Consider the following 14,717-nt stretch of genomic DNA (forward strand, 5'->3'; position numbering starts at 1 on the left):
ACCTTAACGCGGATAAAAATTTAAAAAAAAAAACACCCAAAAGACAATAATAACTGTTCAAACCTGGTGTTATCTCAGCAATTACATATGTACAAAAAAAAATGCAAAAAGTTGTCCCAAAATACCTCAACAACCTTTGAACTCTTTTTGCAATTACAAATGCTAACGATGGCTAAAATACGCATAAACACGTTGAAAAAAAAGATCCCTAAAAGTAAAACCGAAGAACAACATTTGTTGTAACCCAATGATGAACTTCCAAGAAGTATTTGCACCCAAAAAGTCATAACAAAGTGTCACCGCACCTATCGGGGCCCGCTTGAGCAAAAAGGACAAACGTCGGAAAAAGAAAAAAAAAAACGCACAAAAAGCAGCCTTGTCTTTTGCAACCTGCCATTAAATACCAAATCAGAGCACGCAAAGCAACAGTAAACACAAATTGGGAACAATGGCCTCTTAAAAATAGAGCCAAAAGCATTCAACACTCCCACAGCACCTGTTGCTAAAACGTGCTGATAAAAAATGCAAAAAAAAAAAAAAAGCGCACAAAAAAGCGCAAAAACAAGAACGCTTGTTGGAACCTGGAAGCAATAAGAAAAGACATGCTTGGCATTCCCACGGGATGAGTAATCGTCGGTGAAATAATCATTTGATAATTTGTTGTGCTACTTCACAAAGGTTGACTTGTGCCCGCTGTTACGCAATCTCCTGCCGACTTGCGTAAGCTTCCGTCGTTGCTTTTCTGCTCATGCGCTGTCACATCTGCGAGAAATAATTTCGACTCACTTCTTCACCCTTAACCTCTTTGGGTCAGCCAGAGTTGATTGTGGCAAAATCGTATTTTTTTGGGGACATATTTGGAAAACGGGAAAAATTTAATTGGTTTATTTCAGGATTGATTTGGTAAGTACCGTATTTTCCGCGCTATAAGGCGCGCCGGATTATAAGGCGCGCCGTCAATTAATGACATATTTGAATATGTTTTCGATCACAATATAGTAATACTCAAAGTAATAACTATAATAACTCTAAATAGCATAATAAGTCAATGTCAATATGAGCAAAATTGTGTAAACACACAAAGGAAACAGGTAAATGATATAATAATAAATTATAATAATAATAATAGGTAAATGATAATAATATTGATCCATATATAAGGCGCACCAGATTATAAGGCGCACCCTCAGCTTTTTTAAAAAATTAAGGCTTTTAGGTGCGCCTAACAGTGCGGAAAATACGGTATATGTCAAGATTGGTTTGGTAAGTAACTAAAAAATGCTATTAAGCTAACGAAATGCACTATGATTTTTTTTTTTTTTTATTAAAGCGGAGGTCAAGTCAAAAAATAATTTGACAGTAAAATGTTCTATGTCTTAAAACGCCTGGTGTTTATTTTGCAGCAAAATTCACCCGTTTGTATCCATCTCAGTAGGCTGCCATTTTGAAACTTATGCCTAAGTGGTGTAAAAGTTATGCAAAACGTTAGCTGTCCGGTGAAAATAGCATCACAGTTGTTCACACTTTTGGAATTGATCAACTGTGATGTCATTTGAAGTCAACAGCTTCAAATATGCACCAATATTTTACAAAGCTATTAATTGTCAGTTAAAATTGGAATATTCTTACATTTTATGTCAAACATCCGAACAAAAACTATATTTGTATTATTTTTTTCCCAGATTATCGTATTTTTCGGAGTATAACACACACCAATACATTAGCCGCGTTAGCAAAAATGACCAAAATGAGATATTTTGACTGCGGACCACGGGGGACAGCGTCCGCTCTCAACCGAAGCTGCGCCGTCCTTCCTCACTACAAAATGTCATACCAACAGCAGCCAGAGGCGGCGCCAAAAAACAAAGATCAAGCCAAGGCGGTTGAGGACCTCCGTTTTCGAAAATTTGACAACGGGAGGAAAACCTTCAACAATCTTAGGTCTCTGCGTTTACTAGTTAACGTTGCGCCTTGCAGACGAAAGCGCCCGAGAAGACTCTGGAAGAGCGACGCTCCAGCCTGGACGCCGAGATCGACTCCCTCACCAGCATCCTCGCCGACCTGGAGAGCAGTTCGCCATACAGGCCTCGAAACACTCAGGTAATCCTTCCTGACACTTATTTTGTTGTTGGAAAGGTTTTGTGGGCGCCCCCCTTCTCGAATTTTTTGTGTGAATAACTGCGTCAGAATTTCTCCCGATTGTGACGTCACAAAGTTGCTTATTTAATAATACGGCCTCCACATCGTTTTTTTTTTTATTTTTGCTCTTCTGTGGAATCTTTTCCAATCTTTTGATCGTTACATCAAAGGGATAGCATTGAAAGAAGGCAATAGGGAGCTGAAATTTCACCCAGATGGTAACATCTCAAAGTTCAAAATGGCACTGGGTTTTCTCACTGCCAGATGTGTGCCGTCCATTGGCTAAAAAACTGCGAGAATGATGCGGAAGAAAATGACACAAAGCATGAAATTTTTAACGCATAAAATACAAAACTAAGGGCGTACAAATGAATCTTTTGTCAGCTACTTTTTACACTAAATTGTATCTGTGGGAAATAGTTCAGCATTTTGACAGATTGTGAAATCATTTATATAATTATTAACGTATTAAAATGATTTTATTCAAAAATAAAATAAGTATCCAAAAAATGTTCCAAAATGATCCAAAAAATTGAGGTGATTGGTGACAACAAAAAAAAGTATCAAACTTGACATATATGTGAATTTTTGGATTTATGAAATCACTTAATACTTAAAAAAATAATAAAGATAAACATAATTATATTATTATATATAATTATTTTCCTCCAGTAAAAATGATTTATCGTCTTAACGGGGGCTACCATTTTTGGAGCTTTTTTTTTTTTTTTTTTTTTTAACAGAATCTTTACTAAATCAATCAGCATATGATTTTATTATTTAAAAAATATGCATATGTGAATTTTTGGACGCATTCAATCACGTAATACTTACGCTAAAAATAATCAAGTAAATATAATTATTATTTATAATTATTTTCCTTGTTTGTTTTTTTTTGGCGCTACCATTTTTGGTGCACTTTTAAAAAAAAAAAAATTACACCAACTCTGCTGCTAAAAAGAAAAAAGAAAAACATCTTTTTTCTAAACAAAGAGCCAGAAAATTATTTTATTGTCTTTACGTGTTAACTGGTTGATCTTGGGGCTATTTTGATAAACGCGTCTTTCAGAGTAGGACAAAAAAATAGTATGGTCATCCTCCTTTTAATAAAAAAAAAAAACCGAAGCCAAATCAAGGCCTCCATTTTGTTTTGCAATAAGCACTAAATGTGCCCTGCCCTACATAAACGGGTTGATTTTTAAGGATATTAAAAGAAAGTCAAAGCCTTGGGCGCAAAACTAAATCATTTCAATCAATGTAGGACAGACACGTGATTTGTATGTATTAAAAAAAGGTTGAGGATAGTGTAGCCCGTGGCGCATTTCGCAATGTTGCGCCGCCGTATTGAAGGAGGCGTGCATAGCGTACGTATATTTAGACATGCATAAAAAAAGTGACAACAAGGTTAACCTACGCGCACATAAATAATTGACCGGCTGTTCATTTAGCTCCCGTTGAACCCTGTGGCCTCGTACAACGTGTACTTTGTGTGTACTTTGTGAGTACTTTGTGTGTACTTTGTGTGTGTGTGTGTGTGCGCTGGAACCAACTAATGCGCAAATCAAAACACGAGCCGTTTAGTCAGAGAAACGTTTCTGGAGTACAGACTTGTCTGGCCATGTGCATTTTTAATGTTTCCGGTATTTATGCGTATCAAAATAAATAAAGCAAATATTAAAGCAATGCGTAGTTTAGTTTTTTTGGTTCGTTTTTTTGGCGAAAATATAAAAACGCTATTGTATGATCAGTTTTATTGAACAGAAATACACTGTATATGGTAACGGCAAATACCGTATTTTACGCACTATAAGGCGCACCTAAAAGCCTTAATTTTTTAAAAAAGCTGATGGTGCGCCTTATAATCAGATGCGCCTTATATATGGATCAATATTGAGATTGGGATTGGTAGAATGAAGTGATAAAGTCAGCTTAACCTGTTTCTTTTGTGTGTTTACACTTGGACAAGGTTGCTCGTATTGACATTGACTTATTCCGCTATTGAGAGTTATTATTTGAGTTATTATTGTTATTTCTTTGAGTATTACTATATTGTGAGTGAAAAAGTTTTCAAATATGTCATCAATTGAGGGTGCGCCTTATAATCCGGTGCGCCTTATATATGAAAAAAGTTTTCAAATATGTCATTATTTGAGGGTGCGCCTTATAGTGCGGAAAATGCGGTAAATTGTCGTCTTGGTAAGGTACAGAAAACTCCTTAAAAATAATATGAAGGGACCTTGAAGTTGACCTTTCCAAAATTGCATGGAGCGAACGCTTCCTGCCATGGGTGTCGGAACTTGAAAAGCACGTGTATGTAGGCTAGCCTCTTTCTCGCTTCCATACACCTTCTCTTTTTGTGTTGTTGTTGTTTTGTAAATAAAATATAGTATAAGTGCATAGCTTAGTCGGGAGAAAACATGTGCTATACCGTATTAGCCAAGGGGACCTGAAAGCTTTTGTCAACACAGCGTAAAAAATTGATGGGCACCTGTCCGGGATGGAGCGCCGGGGTTAACGTCCGCGCTAACTAATGTATGGCCGACTGCTGTTTTTTTACCTGACGTGGTTTAAAGAAAAAGAAAATCCGGGCTCTTTATTTATTTATTTTTTCATTCATTTTATTTTTAGTTGCCGGAGTGCTGTCGTGAACATGCCTGTGCATGTTTTAAACATGACATGTTTTAAATAGGACGTTTTGGCTCTCGATCCCTTACGCGTGGAGATTTAGCTTTTTTTTTTTTTTTTTTTTTTAAATGTACGACGTGAAATTCTTTGATATTGAATGCGCAATTGTGAAACTACACAGATAACAATCATGGCGTGCCAATTTTGGTCAGCATTGAAAAAAATGTTTGTTTGTTTTTCAAGATCGAACCGAGAGGCAGCAAATACACTGAAACAGCAGGGGCCCTAAAGTTGAACCCTGTGGAACACCATATGAAACTGAGTTGCCAAAGCGAGACTCGGAGCGCTACCGTGCTGTCGCGTCTGACGTTAGTGTCGTTAGCACATCATTAGTACGTTAGCATAACACACAGGAAGCACTTTGCATGACCTTAAACTAAACTTAAACTTAAAGTAAACTTACATGCTCAAAATGATCCCAAAATAAATATTGATTTGCACCCATTGACTTGTAAATGATGCATCTATCGCTGGAAATGTAAAATAAAAACGACATGAACAAAGTTCTCTCCAGGCACCACCAATGCACCAGCGCCATCGCAAGGCAGTCAATTGAACTGCATTCATATTATCAACTACTACGATTAATATTATGATTTTGAAGGGTCGATGAGCGTTTTTTTGGGCTTAGAACGCATTAGGCTATTTACATGTAAAAAAGCGCCTCTACTCATGAAAATTTCACATCACGGAATCACTTCTGGAACAAATTAATTTTGCAAGTTGAGGTACCTATTAATAGAAAATCGCCACTAATTTTATACCATTTGAAAGTTGTTTTTTCCATTTAGCGCCTGTACCAGTTTGCGTCCTGTTGCGCTAGCGCATAATGCGATGCGATGATATCTAGCTACTCCGGTATTTAGCGTACACGAGGACAAAGCCAACAGCGCGGATTTTCCCTTCCCTCTAAACGTTTCCCTCCGAGAGTTCCGCCGCTCGCTTGTCCGAGCTCATCATCTATGTTTTGGTGAGTTAACAAGGAGGCGAGCGCCAGTGTCAAAATAGACTACTCGTCAGCCCGCTGCGTTAGCGCCGCCGCTACGCTACGCCGCACTACGCTGACCTCCTGCTTGCGTCCTCGCTGACCGCCGGTGTTTTTTTTTGTGTTTTTTTTGTTTTTGTTTTTCTCGAAATCAAAGATGAACTCGATGCCCCTGCCGTTTGGTGACTGGAGGTTACAGTTAACCTCATTTTAGTAAAAACCGATGGGAATACGCCGCCGTGCGTAAAAAACACAAAAAGTCATAGCTTCACTTTCAAGCGCCTCGACTAGCACGTTTTTTACGTTGTTGTTTTTTTTTTTTTTCCCAGTTTTGAGCAATCACAGAGTCCTTTTTTTAAAATATATTTTTTAATGTATAAATTACATGAAAAATATAACATAAAAGTGCTAGCAAAAGCGGCCAATCCCACTTCAGAATTTGATCTCAGTGACTAAGTGATCCCCTTTGAATTGGATTATGTTTGCAATTTTTTTTGCAATATAGTGTTTTTATTTCAATTTCAATCTGGAAAAAAATGTAACCCATTGGTAAATAAAACTTTTTGTTTTGTTAAAGAAATATTGTTAAAGCCGAAGTGTCATTTGATTTGATTTTCATAAACTAGTAGTGTAAAAATGGTTATTTTAATTGTATGTTTTTTCCCAATTAACTAAGAAATTAGTCGATGAAACCAATGTCAAAAAATAATAAATAATGAAAAAAATGCAATCAAACAAAAGAATAAAAAATTCAATCTGGAAAAATTAGAACACACGCATTGCTAAAACTACTAATTCTGTTTTGTTAAAGAAATATTAAAGTATACTGTAAGTGTCGTTTTATTTTTTTTTCCAATACAATAAGTAAAAAAAAAAAAGGTTATTTTAAATGTGTTTTTTTTTCCCCAATCAACTAAGAAATTAGTAAGTTAAAGATATGTTTAAAAAAAGAAGCAATGGGGAAAAAAATCACGTTCATCAAACAAAAAATAAAAAATATGTTTTTATTAATAGATAAATGCAACAATTTAAAATAATGTAATGTTTTTGTTCAATGCAAAATTTGTAGTTCTCAAACAAACTTTATACATTTTTTTTATAATAATGTCAAGACAAAAAATATTCTTTGTTGGTTGAAAAATGAATTAATAATTTTTCATATTAAATTATACAAAAATAAATGAAAATAAATGGCAAATAAATGGAACATCAAAATATTTTAGAATAAAGTAAAAACAAATAATAAAGATAATTTATTTTATTTGTACACAAAACTAAGCAGTGAACAAAAGACAAATTCCTTTATTAATACTTCAAAGAAAATGATAAACAATCCATGCATGTTCATGCATTTTCAATTTCTTCTTGTTAAAACAAACAAACAAAACTTGTATTTTTCAAGGGCTGAAGTTTGGAAGTTGTTCGTCCTCAAACGACTTTGCGCGAAATAACGCTAACGGGGCGCTAATCAGCGGATGTCATCATTAACAAGGCTCACGTGACGCCACCGTGAAATCAAAGCCGTGTTCTTCTTTCCCCGCATACTAAAGCGTCTCATCAAGTGGCTTGAATCTTTCATTAACGCGCCAGTCAGACGGCCGTGTGTTTCTTCCGCCCGTTTAGCGCCATACAAGCCGGTGAACGTTAGCGTCGGGCCTTTTGTTTTGGACTAAGTGCTCTCTCGTGTTTGTTCCTATTTAAGTTTGAAAGTGAAGTCAAGCTGTTTGACATCATAAGTTCTCCGCGGAATTCTCGTTTTGGGGGGGACGCCTTTGAGGCGAGAAACTTCTCCGGCAGGGTTTTGAGGTCCTGCCGGTCGGCCGCAAAGCTGGCCCGTATTGGGAAGGAGAGATTTTGCACCGAGTCAGCCAAGTAAACAGCAAGGTTTCCTTTATTAGCTACAACATGCTAAGGTGGCCAAAATGTGTGTTTAGGAGCAGGCGGAACTATTGTTATGAATGATGGTTCCCACAGGGACTGATTTGATAGGAGGAACGCGCGTTAGTGAGAGCGGTTTTGCATTTTATTCACGCTGTTGGAATTTTCTCCTTCAGTCGCCAGCCTCGTGAAGATGGACGGGTGAATTTTTTGAATTCCATCATGAAGGCGGGCAAGGCGGCTACACGGTAAAAGATGCAGCTTCAGTAAACGAGACGTTTCACTTCCTGGTTTGAAATACTGGTACCATGAAACTCATATTAAGAAATGAAATGCCAATGTGCCAAATATAATTTATATGAATATATTTAAAAGTGCATAGTGGAAAGATAACATGAGCTACACCCTTTAATTTTTTAGAAAAGGTAAAAAACAAACTCTATTATCCTCGCTACATATGTGGTCACTATAGAGTCACAAGTTTTCAAATTAAGGTTTTAAGCCAGGATAAGTGTTTCAATCGGCCATTTCTGGACAAGGTTATGGTTTCTCTTGATTGATTTTTTTGGTAACAAATTAGGGTTTTGAATTTGGGTGTTTCTAATATTATTTTCAAAATGAATGAATGAACATTTCAAGACCGATTTGTGGTTTAAATTAGGGTTAGGGTAGTTTTTTTTTTTTTAAATGAGAGTTTGAAGCCTTGGTTAAAGTTTCAAGTTATAAGTCAGGGTCACAAAATAGGGCGCTAAGCCTTGGTTACGGTTTCAAGTTAGCATTCCAACTGGAGTTAGCATTACAATTTGGAGTTTTACACCACATTAGCATTTAAAACGAGGTTTTTATGGCAAGGATACGGTTTTGATTCCGCATTTTAAGACCTGGTAAGGCCTTCATTGTTAGTTTTTCCTAACCTAACCCTATTTGGTTTGATCCTAGGGTTTACTGTAAAGCTGGAATAGGGCGACGGGGTTAGTTTAAATTTCTGGCTCCACACTGGATTTGAAGTGAGAGTTTAAAGCCGGGTCTAGGGTTTTTATTTGACCCGGCGTGATCTTTTCCTCGCCGTCGTTTTGCCATCCCCGGTTTGTACGCACTTGGAGAAATGTGGGAGTGAGCATCCAGACGGCGGATCACGTTGCCATGTTGTGACATCCCACGACGGAAGACGCTTTGACGGACGCGGCGTGACGCCGGGCCCCCCTCGGGGCGCCTCGCCCAAGCCATCCGGCATCTCGCCGCCATTTCCAGTACTCGGCTTCTGTCGGCATGTCACGCTCGCGACATGACATTAGCTCCGCATCGGGCCTTTTGACCCCAAGTATAAATATAGCGTGTAAGGTAGCTGAGCGGATGGTGATCGTGATGCGCGAAGACAACTGGACTTCTTTGTGCGCTCGCTTACACTTCGGTGCGCTTGACCGACTCGCCGTTCGGGATGGCGATACTCTCCGGAGGACGGCCGGGGATTTTGGCGCCGCGCGGCTCCCGAAAAATCCCAATTCAAGAAAAGCAGATTGCTAATGCGAAAGCTGACTTCCATTTTGCTCATTTTTTACAGTTTTAAGAATTCCACGTCATCGTCGGGCAGGATTTTCCGTCCTCCATCAGTTGTTGCGCTCGTGTTCATGACGCCCAAATACGGCTTTCTGTTTGTTTGAGAAGTATAGAGTGGACCCCCGCCATACCAAATTAATCGTACTTATGTGTGATATACACATATATAATAGCCTTGACGCTGACCAATAGCAGACCGCCAGCTTAGTGACGCATGTAGTGACGCACACTGACCGCCAAGTTTGAATTTTGGAAGTGTTCTTGATGTCCTGCCCTAAGAAGGGAACGAAAAAACTTTGTATTCCACTTTGTAACGTGAAATAAATGTAAGCTAGGGATGCTGTAACCAGGGGGGCCACTGTACTCCAATCCTAATAGCCTTTATCTTTAACGTGCTTTTCTTTTGAATCTCCTGAAGAAACGCTCTTTCACGTTTTCTCAGCTGTAAACTAAACCGACCGACGGTAGAAGTTTGGAACAGTCATCGGAAGACACAACTTAGTTGAATATGTTCCTATTGTCAATTTTTTTTCAATATTTTCTCCACTATTTTTGCTCAGGCATAATTTACAGATACTTCAAACCACAATTCAAATATCCGATTAGTTTTGTCAGATTTAAGCTATTTCTTCGCCCGCTATGGGTTGAGTAATAACAACAATTTTGTCCGTGTAAGTTACTTTTTTGCAACTTGTGATGTTGTGACAACTCGCATGAAACCGCAAAGTCCAAAATCGGGCATATTACTCACAGTGTCAATGTCATCAAAAGCGCGCGTACGTGCCAGATAATTTACAGTGACAGCAGCTGACGTCAAGCCTGTTAGCATTGTTTCTAGGACTCCATTTTTTTTTTTTCGCCGTAACGAGTCAGGTTAGCGGCTGCGACCCGCGTTTGTCATTGGCGCAGCCTGTTTATCAAAGACAAAAAGACGGTGACTAACAAACGTTGACGGAACAATGCGGAGCGCTCCCGCCTCACGGTCACCTCGAGGCTAAGCTACGCTAGCCCGCGGTGCGCCGTCCCTGTCAAAACTCTGAACCTGCTGCCTGATTGACCTTCCAGTCAACGGCCGCCACCGGCCACCATGATGACATCGTGCAAACAATCAAAGGCAAAACACAAAATGTTACACCAGGGAGGACAACCCTGCCATTATTCCGGTATAATCACAGAATTCAATCCACGCAATACAGAAAATCAGGAACACTCAATAGTTTTGAAAAAACAAAAAAAGTCAATTCGGTACTACAGTGGGCCCCCGTGTTACGAGCTGAATCCGTTCCGCGGCCGTTAGCTGCGACAGGCACTGGTTGCTAACAGCCAACGGACTTCCGCCCTCTAGCTGGTCCCGTTACGGTAAACATTGTAAGTAAAAATACGGCGCGGATAAAAACGCTGCTTATGTGGCTGACAGATGAAAAAAATTCCAATCTTTCAGTTACAGTTTATAGGACGAAACTTTTGGCCTTTTTGAGTACAAAAGTGCGTCTTATATTTGGGGAATCAGGTATATTTTTGTTTTTATCCAAATAGGCAATGGGATTTTCAGTCGGATATCCGAGGATGGTCCACTCCGTTAGCAACTCCGAACGCCAAATCTCAGGCAGCTCTCTGAATCTGCTGCGACTTTTTCCGACAAGTTGAGCGTGAAATTTGTCAGAGTCTCCAGAAAGCCTTTTCGACACGTGAGGGGAAGATTAGGAGCCACTCCAGCAGCCTTTAGGGGCTGCTCGCTAAAAACTGTTAACTTTGCATTTCAAATCACCAAGGGTGCAGGATCCATCTTTTTTTTTAAGCTTTAGGAAAAACCCCAGAGGAATGAAGCGTTGCATCTTTTTTTTTTCACAAAACTTTGTAATTTGCCCACACGACGCGCGTTTGCTTTGCGCTGTTTGCTTCGAATGTCCGTCCAAGCGTTAGCTGTTGGAGCCTTGTCTAAATAAGTGCTGCCTGGAAGGCTGGTTCTTCACATGAAGGACAAACAGATGAAATTCGTCACCAAAAAAAGCAAAAGAGAACAGAAACAGAATATACTAAGATGAAAACTTTTGCTTTATGGCAATTTTTGAGCCTCATTTAACATGATGGAAATTCCTTTGATTTTTACATTAGGGAGCTGAAATTTCCAGCAGATGATTAAAACGTGTGAAATTTCAAAATGCAACGGTTCTGACATCGCTATGTGATTGCAGCTGTGATTTTGTGGACAAACGTAATGATTGTCCAAATTTTGGACCGTATAAAACCATTATAATTACAATTTTTGAGATGAATTTAAATTGGGTTTTATTATATTGATTTTCCTGTGAGTTTTGCAACATTCCGTTGATTGGCGGTCAAACTATGTCAGCAAACAGAAAATTCTTTGTTGACTTGTGTTTCACCTCAAGACAGTAGATGGCGATATAGACCAGTTAATGGATTTGTCTTAAAATTTCATCAGCACAGGTTACAGACCATACTATTTTTCCGTTTTTTTGTGGGTGTTAATAAATTTATGTATAGAACCGATGCCACTGAACAATTCGAGTGGTTGAAGGAAAAAAAAATGTAAATAACTATTTATTTCAGCTTTAAAAATGAAGGGAAAAAAAGAAACGCTTATAGTTTGCAAAGTGTGTGCGCAAGGGTTAATTCAACCGCTAAATTGTTCAAAACAAAAAAAGACAGTAGACCCCAAAGGTTTTATTCCAACCGGGATCCAAATCATACTTTCAAAGTGTTTAACCGGCGACACTTTATCAAGCCAAGTGGATAACGTCTTTTACGGGCGCAAGCGCGCCAACTTTTTCCCAAAACGAACGCTCGCGAAGACATGCTATCTGCGTGGGCGGATCCCAAAATGTATCCCAGTCGGCAGAGTGACTGATGGTGCGCATTTGATTAGTTCCATCACATTCCGCCGGCGTAATTGGTAGAAAATGTACCATGGCGGCGTAATTATTTTGAGGGGGCCCTCCATTTGCATTAGCCGCAGATGCGCTAACTTAAGCGCTAGCTCTGGAGGCCTGAAGAGATTAATGAATAATCTGCACTGTTTAAAAGCCATGAAACATTTAAATGAACTAATGTTTCTTCCTAAAGGGCACAGTGGAGCTTTCTCTCCATACATATGCAGAAAAAAACCCAGATTTTTCTTTTCCTTTTAAAAAAAACATCAGCGCTAATCATGTAGGCTAAAATCGGTGGAAGCACGTCATGTTTTTGGAGGGGGGCTTTTAGAGCATCCTCAGGGGCCAGCACCTCATTGTGGATTAGATGGGATTTAGACAAACATGCCGCATGTAGCTAAGGCGCTAACAAATTGCTTTACGCTAATTTTATTGTTAGCATCCTCATAGCAACGGAAATGCTAAAGGCACGATTGTTTCATTTCGCCAAAAAGTGGCAGACGACTTCCTTGATAAGAAAAAATGTAGTAATTTCTTTATTTGTGATTGTTAACAGGCAGACATTTTGTATTTTTTTTCCTGTCTAGTCCAACATGTTTTTTTTTCGATTTATCCCTTGATAGTTTATTTCAAATCCATCATTCAACTACAATGCGTATCAGTTAATACGACTGTGTCATTTAATGTTGACGAGCCAAAGACGCGAGCTGTCTTTCTTTCTCGCTTGCGCACTGCTAGCTTGTAGCTTACTCGCAACTTCACCTGCTCTTTTTCGAAAGCCGAAATCTTCACAGACAACCTACTTCCTTTGGTGGGGCTATTGCTCCTACTTCGAGCAATAGCATTTAAAACGCTCCGTGAAAGTAGCATATAATAGCTTATAATAACATTTTAGTCTCGTTGCCTGTTGCAATTAGCCACAGGAGCAAAACTTTATTGATATGAAAGCCCGCAAAGCAGGAAATGGACATTGATATAATTCACAATGAGAGCTGCACAGTGCAATTGCCTGTTAAGGCAGACTACACGAGAGGGGAAAAAAACGTACCGGTTTTGACAGGTTTGGACAGTTTCAGCTAACCGTGACTTTGGAAAAGGCGATAAATTGCCAATCCGGTAATCTGCCCATGCCTAGTTGTGCATGTGTCAGAGAAATATATAAAAAGTACTAAAACAGGCTGAGACTAGGCTGTAAGATATGAACTCGGACCAGCCAAGATTGACTTTTCTTGCTTGCAAGGGACAACGAAGCTCCCACTCTCGTGTTCGCTTCAGAGCCGTCAAGTGTTACGCAATACAAGCCATAACAAAAAGCCCAATTGCATATAGCCAAGCACCTCTGATTTAATCCAACAGCTGGGCCAAGGTTTCACTTCACACTTTTCTGCATCAACAGCCCAATCTAAGAAAGGGGTGAGATGGTCAAGGACTGCGTAGATGGATTGCATTACAGAAAATGAATATATAATGATAACTATTTATTGAATGATTTCTTTAACAGCGCGTCCATTTTTACGTTTCAGGAAGCTACAAAATTTTGACTTCATTCCATCCTGCTTTGACTCTCATCTTACTCTATAATCGTAAATTATTTCCCGTAGATTGTGGCATTTGGTTGCTCCACAATGTTGCGGCCATTTGTGTTTACTTTTTGTTTCCCCCATTTCTGATTTTTAAGGCTCTGTTCCTGACAAATTCCGTGAAACGTCGAGACTCAAAGCAGACTGGGCGGAAATATGTCATATTCTCCAAGGACATGAACATGGTGTCTCGTTTTTTTTTTTTTCCCCAGTTCGAATGTACTGCGAAGAGTCCACCGAGTAAATTCCAAAGCGTCTTGACAGCAGCCACACAATGTACAGTTAATGGGCGGAGGGAAGGACGTCAGGCGCGATAAATGGTTGCGCGGGCTGGAAACGCCACATAACACTTGTGCTGACTCGGACGGGAAAAGACGCTAAATCACGGAGATTTGCGACGGTCTCCGCGTTTCCTGGGAAGAGTTGCGGCAGACGGACGCCGGCCGGCTCTCAAGGCCGCCCAAATAATAACATCTCAATCACGGGACGTCGGGGTTAAAGTATCCGCGGTGTCAGTCTTAATTGTTTTCCACCCAACGCCACGGATCCGTGTCAGACACGCGGCGCGTCTAAAAAGGGTCTGTCATTAACCTTGGACGGCCTTATTAGGTTAGCGCCTAAAGACAAAAAAAAAGGCAATTACTGAAAGTTACAGCGCAAGGAGAAGAAAGAGACGAGCTTGGTTTCGAGACCTTTGCTACGTCTGCTGAACCGGGGCGGGCGTAGAGACACGTCGCACTCCGCGGGGAAACTGGGATCCGCGTAACTTTGTGGAACAATGGCGTTTTGTGATTTACTTGGAAGACATGTACTATTATGGCAGGGTGGGGTTTAGGGTTTTTTTTTTTTTTTTTAGGGTTTTTTCCCAGATGCACTTGATTCTTTTCTTTTTTTTTTCAGTTTTAGACTAACCTGTAACCTGTATCAACGCTGTAAAGAAATAGTTAACGGTTGCTGAAAGTCAATTTATTGTTTAAAGGTGAGATTTTAGGGATGCAA

General features: G+C 39.4%; 1 protein-coding gene across 2 annotated transcripts in view; it reads left to right on the forward strand.

Annotated features, from left to right (window-relative positions):
* Positions 1-14,717, forward strand: part of lpp (LIM domain containing preferred translocation partner in lipoma) — a 132,436-nt gene that overhangs the window by 62,046 nt on the left and 55,673 nt on the right. For both annotated transcript variants that reach the window (XM_088425120.1, XM_088425122.1), the window contains exon 5: positions 1,978-2,100. In XM_088425120.1, the coding sequence (XP_088281246.1) occupies positions 1,978-2,100 (123 nt within the window). The remainder of the gene's footprint in view (positions 1-1,977; positions 2,101-14,717) is intronic.

This window comes from Hippichthys cyanospilos, chromosome 10 (assembly GCF_059441005.1).
Source record: "Hippichthys cyanospilos isolate Australia breed blue-spotted pipefish chromosome 10, RoL_Hcya_1.0, whole genome shotgun sequence".
NCBI lineage: Eukaryota > Metazoa > Chordata > Actinopteri > Syngnathiformes > Syngnathidae > Hippichthys > Hippichthys cyanospilos.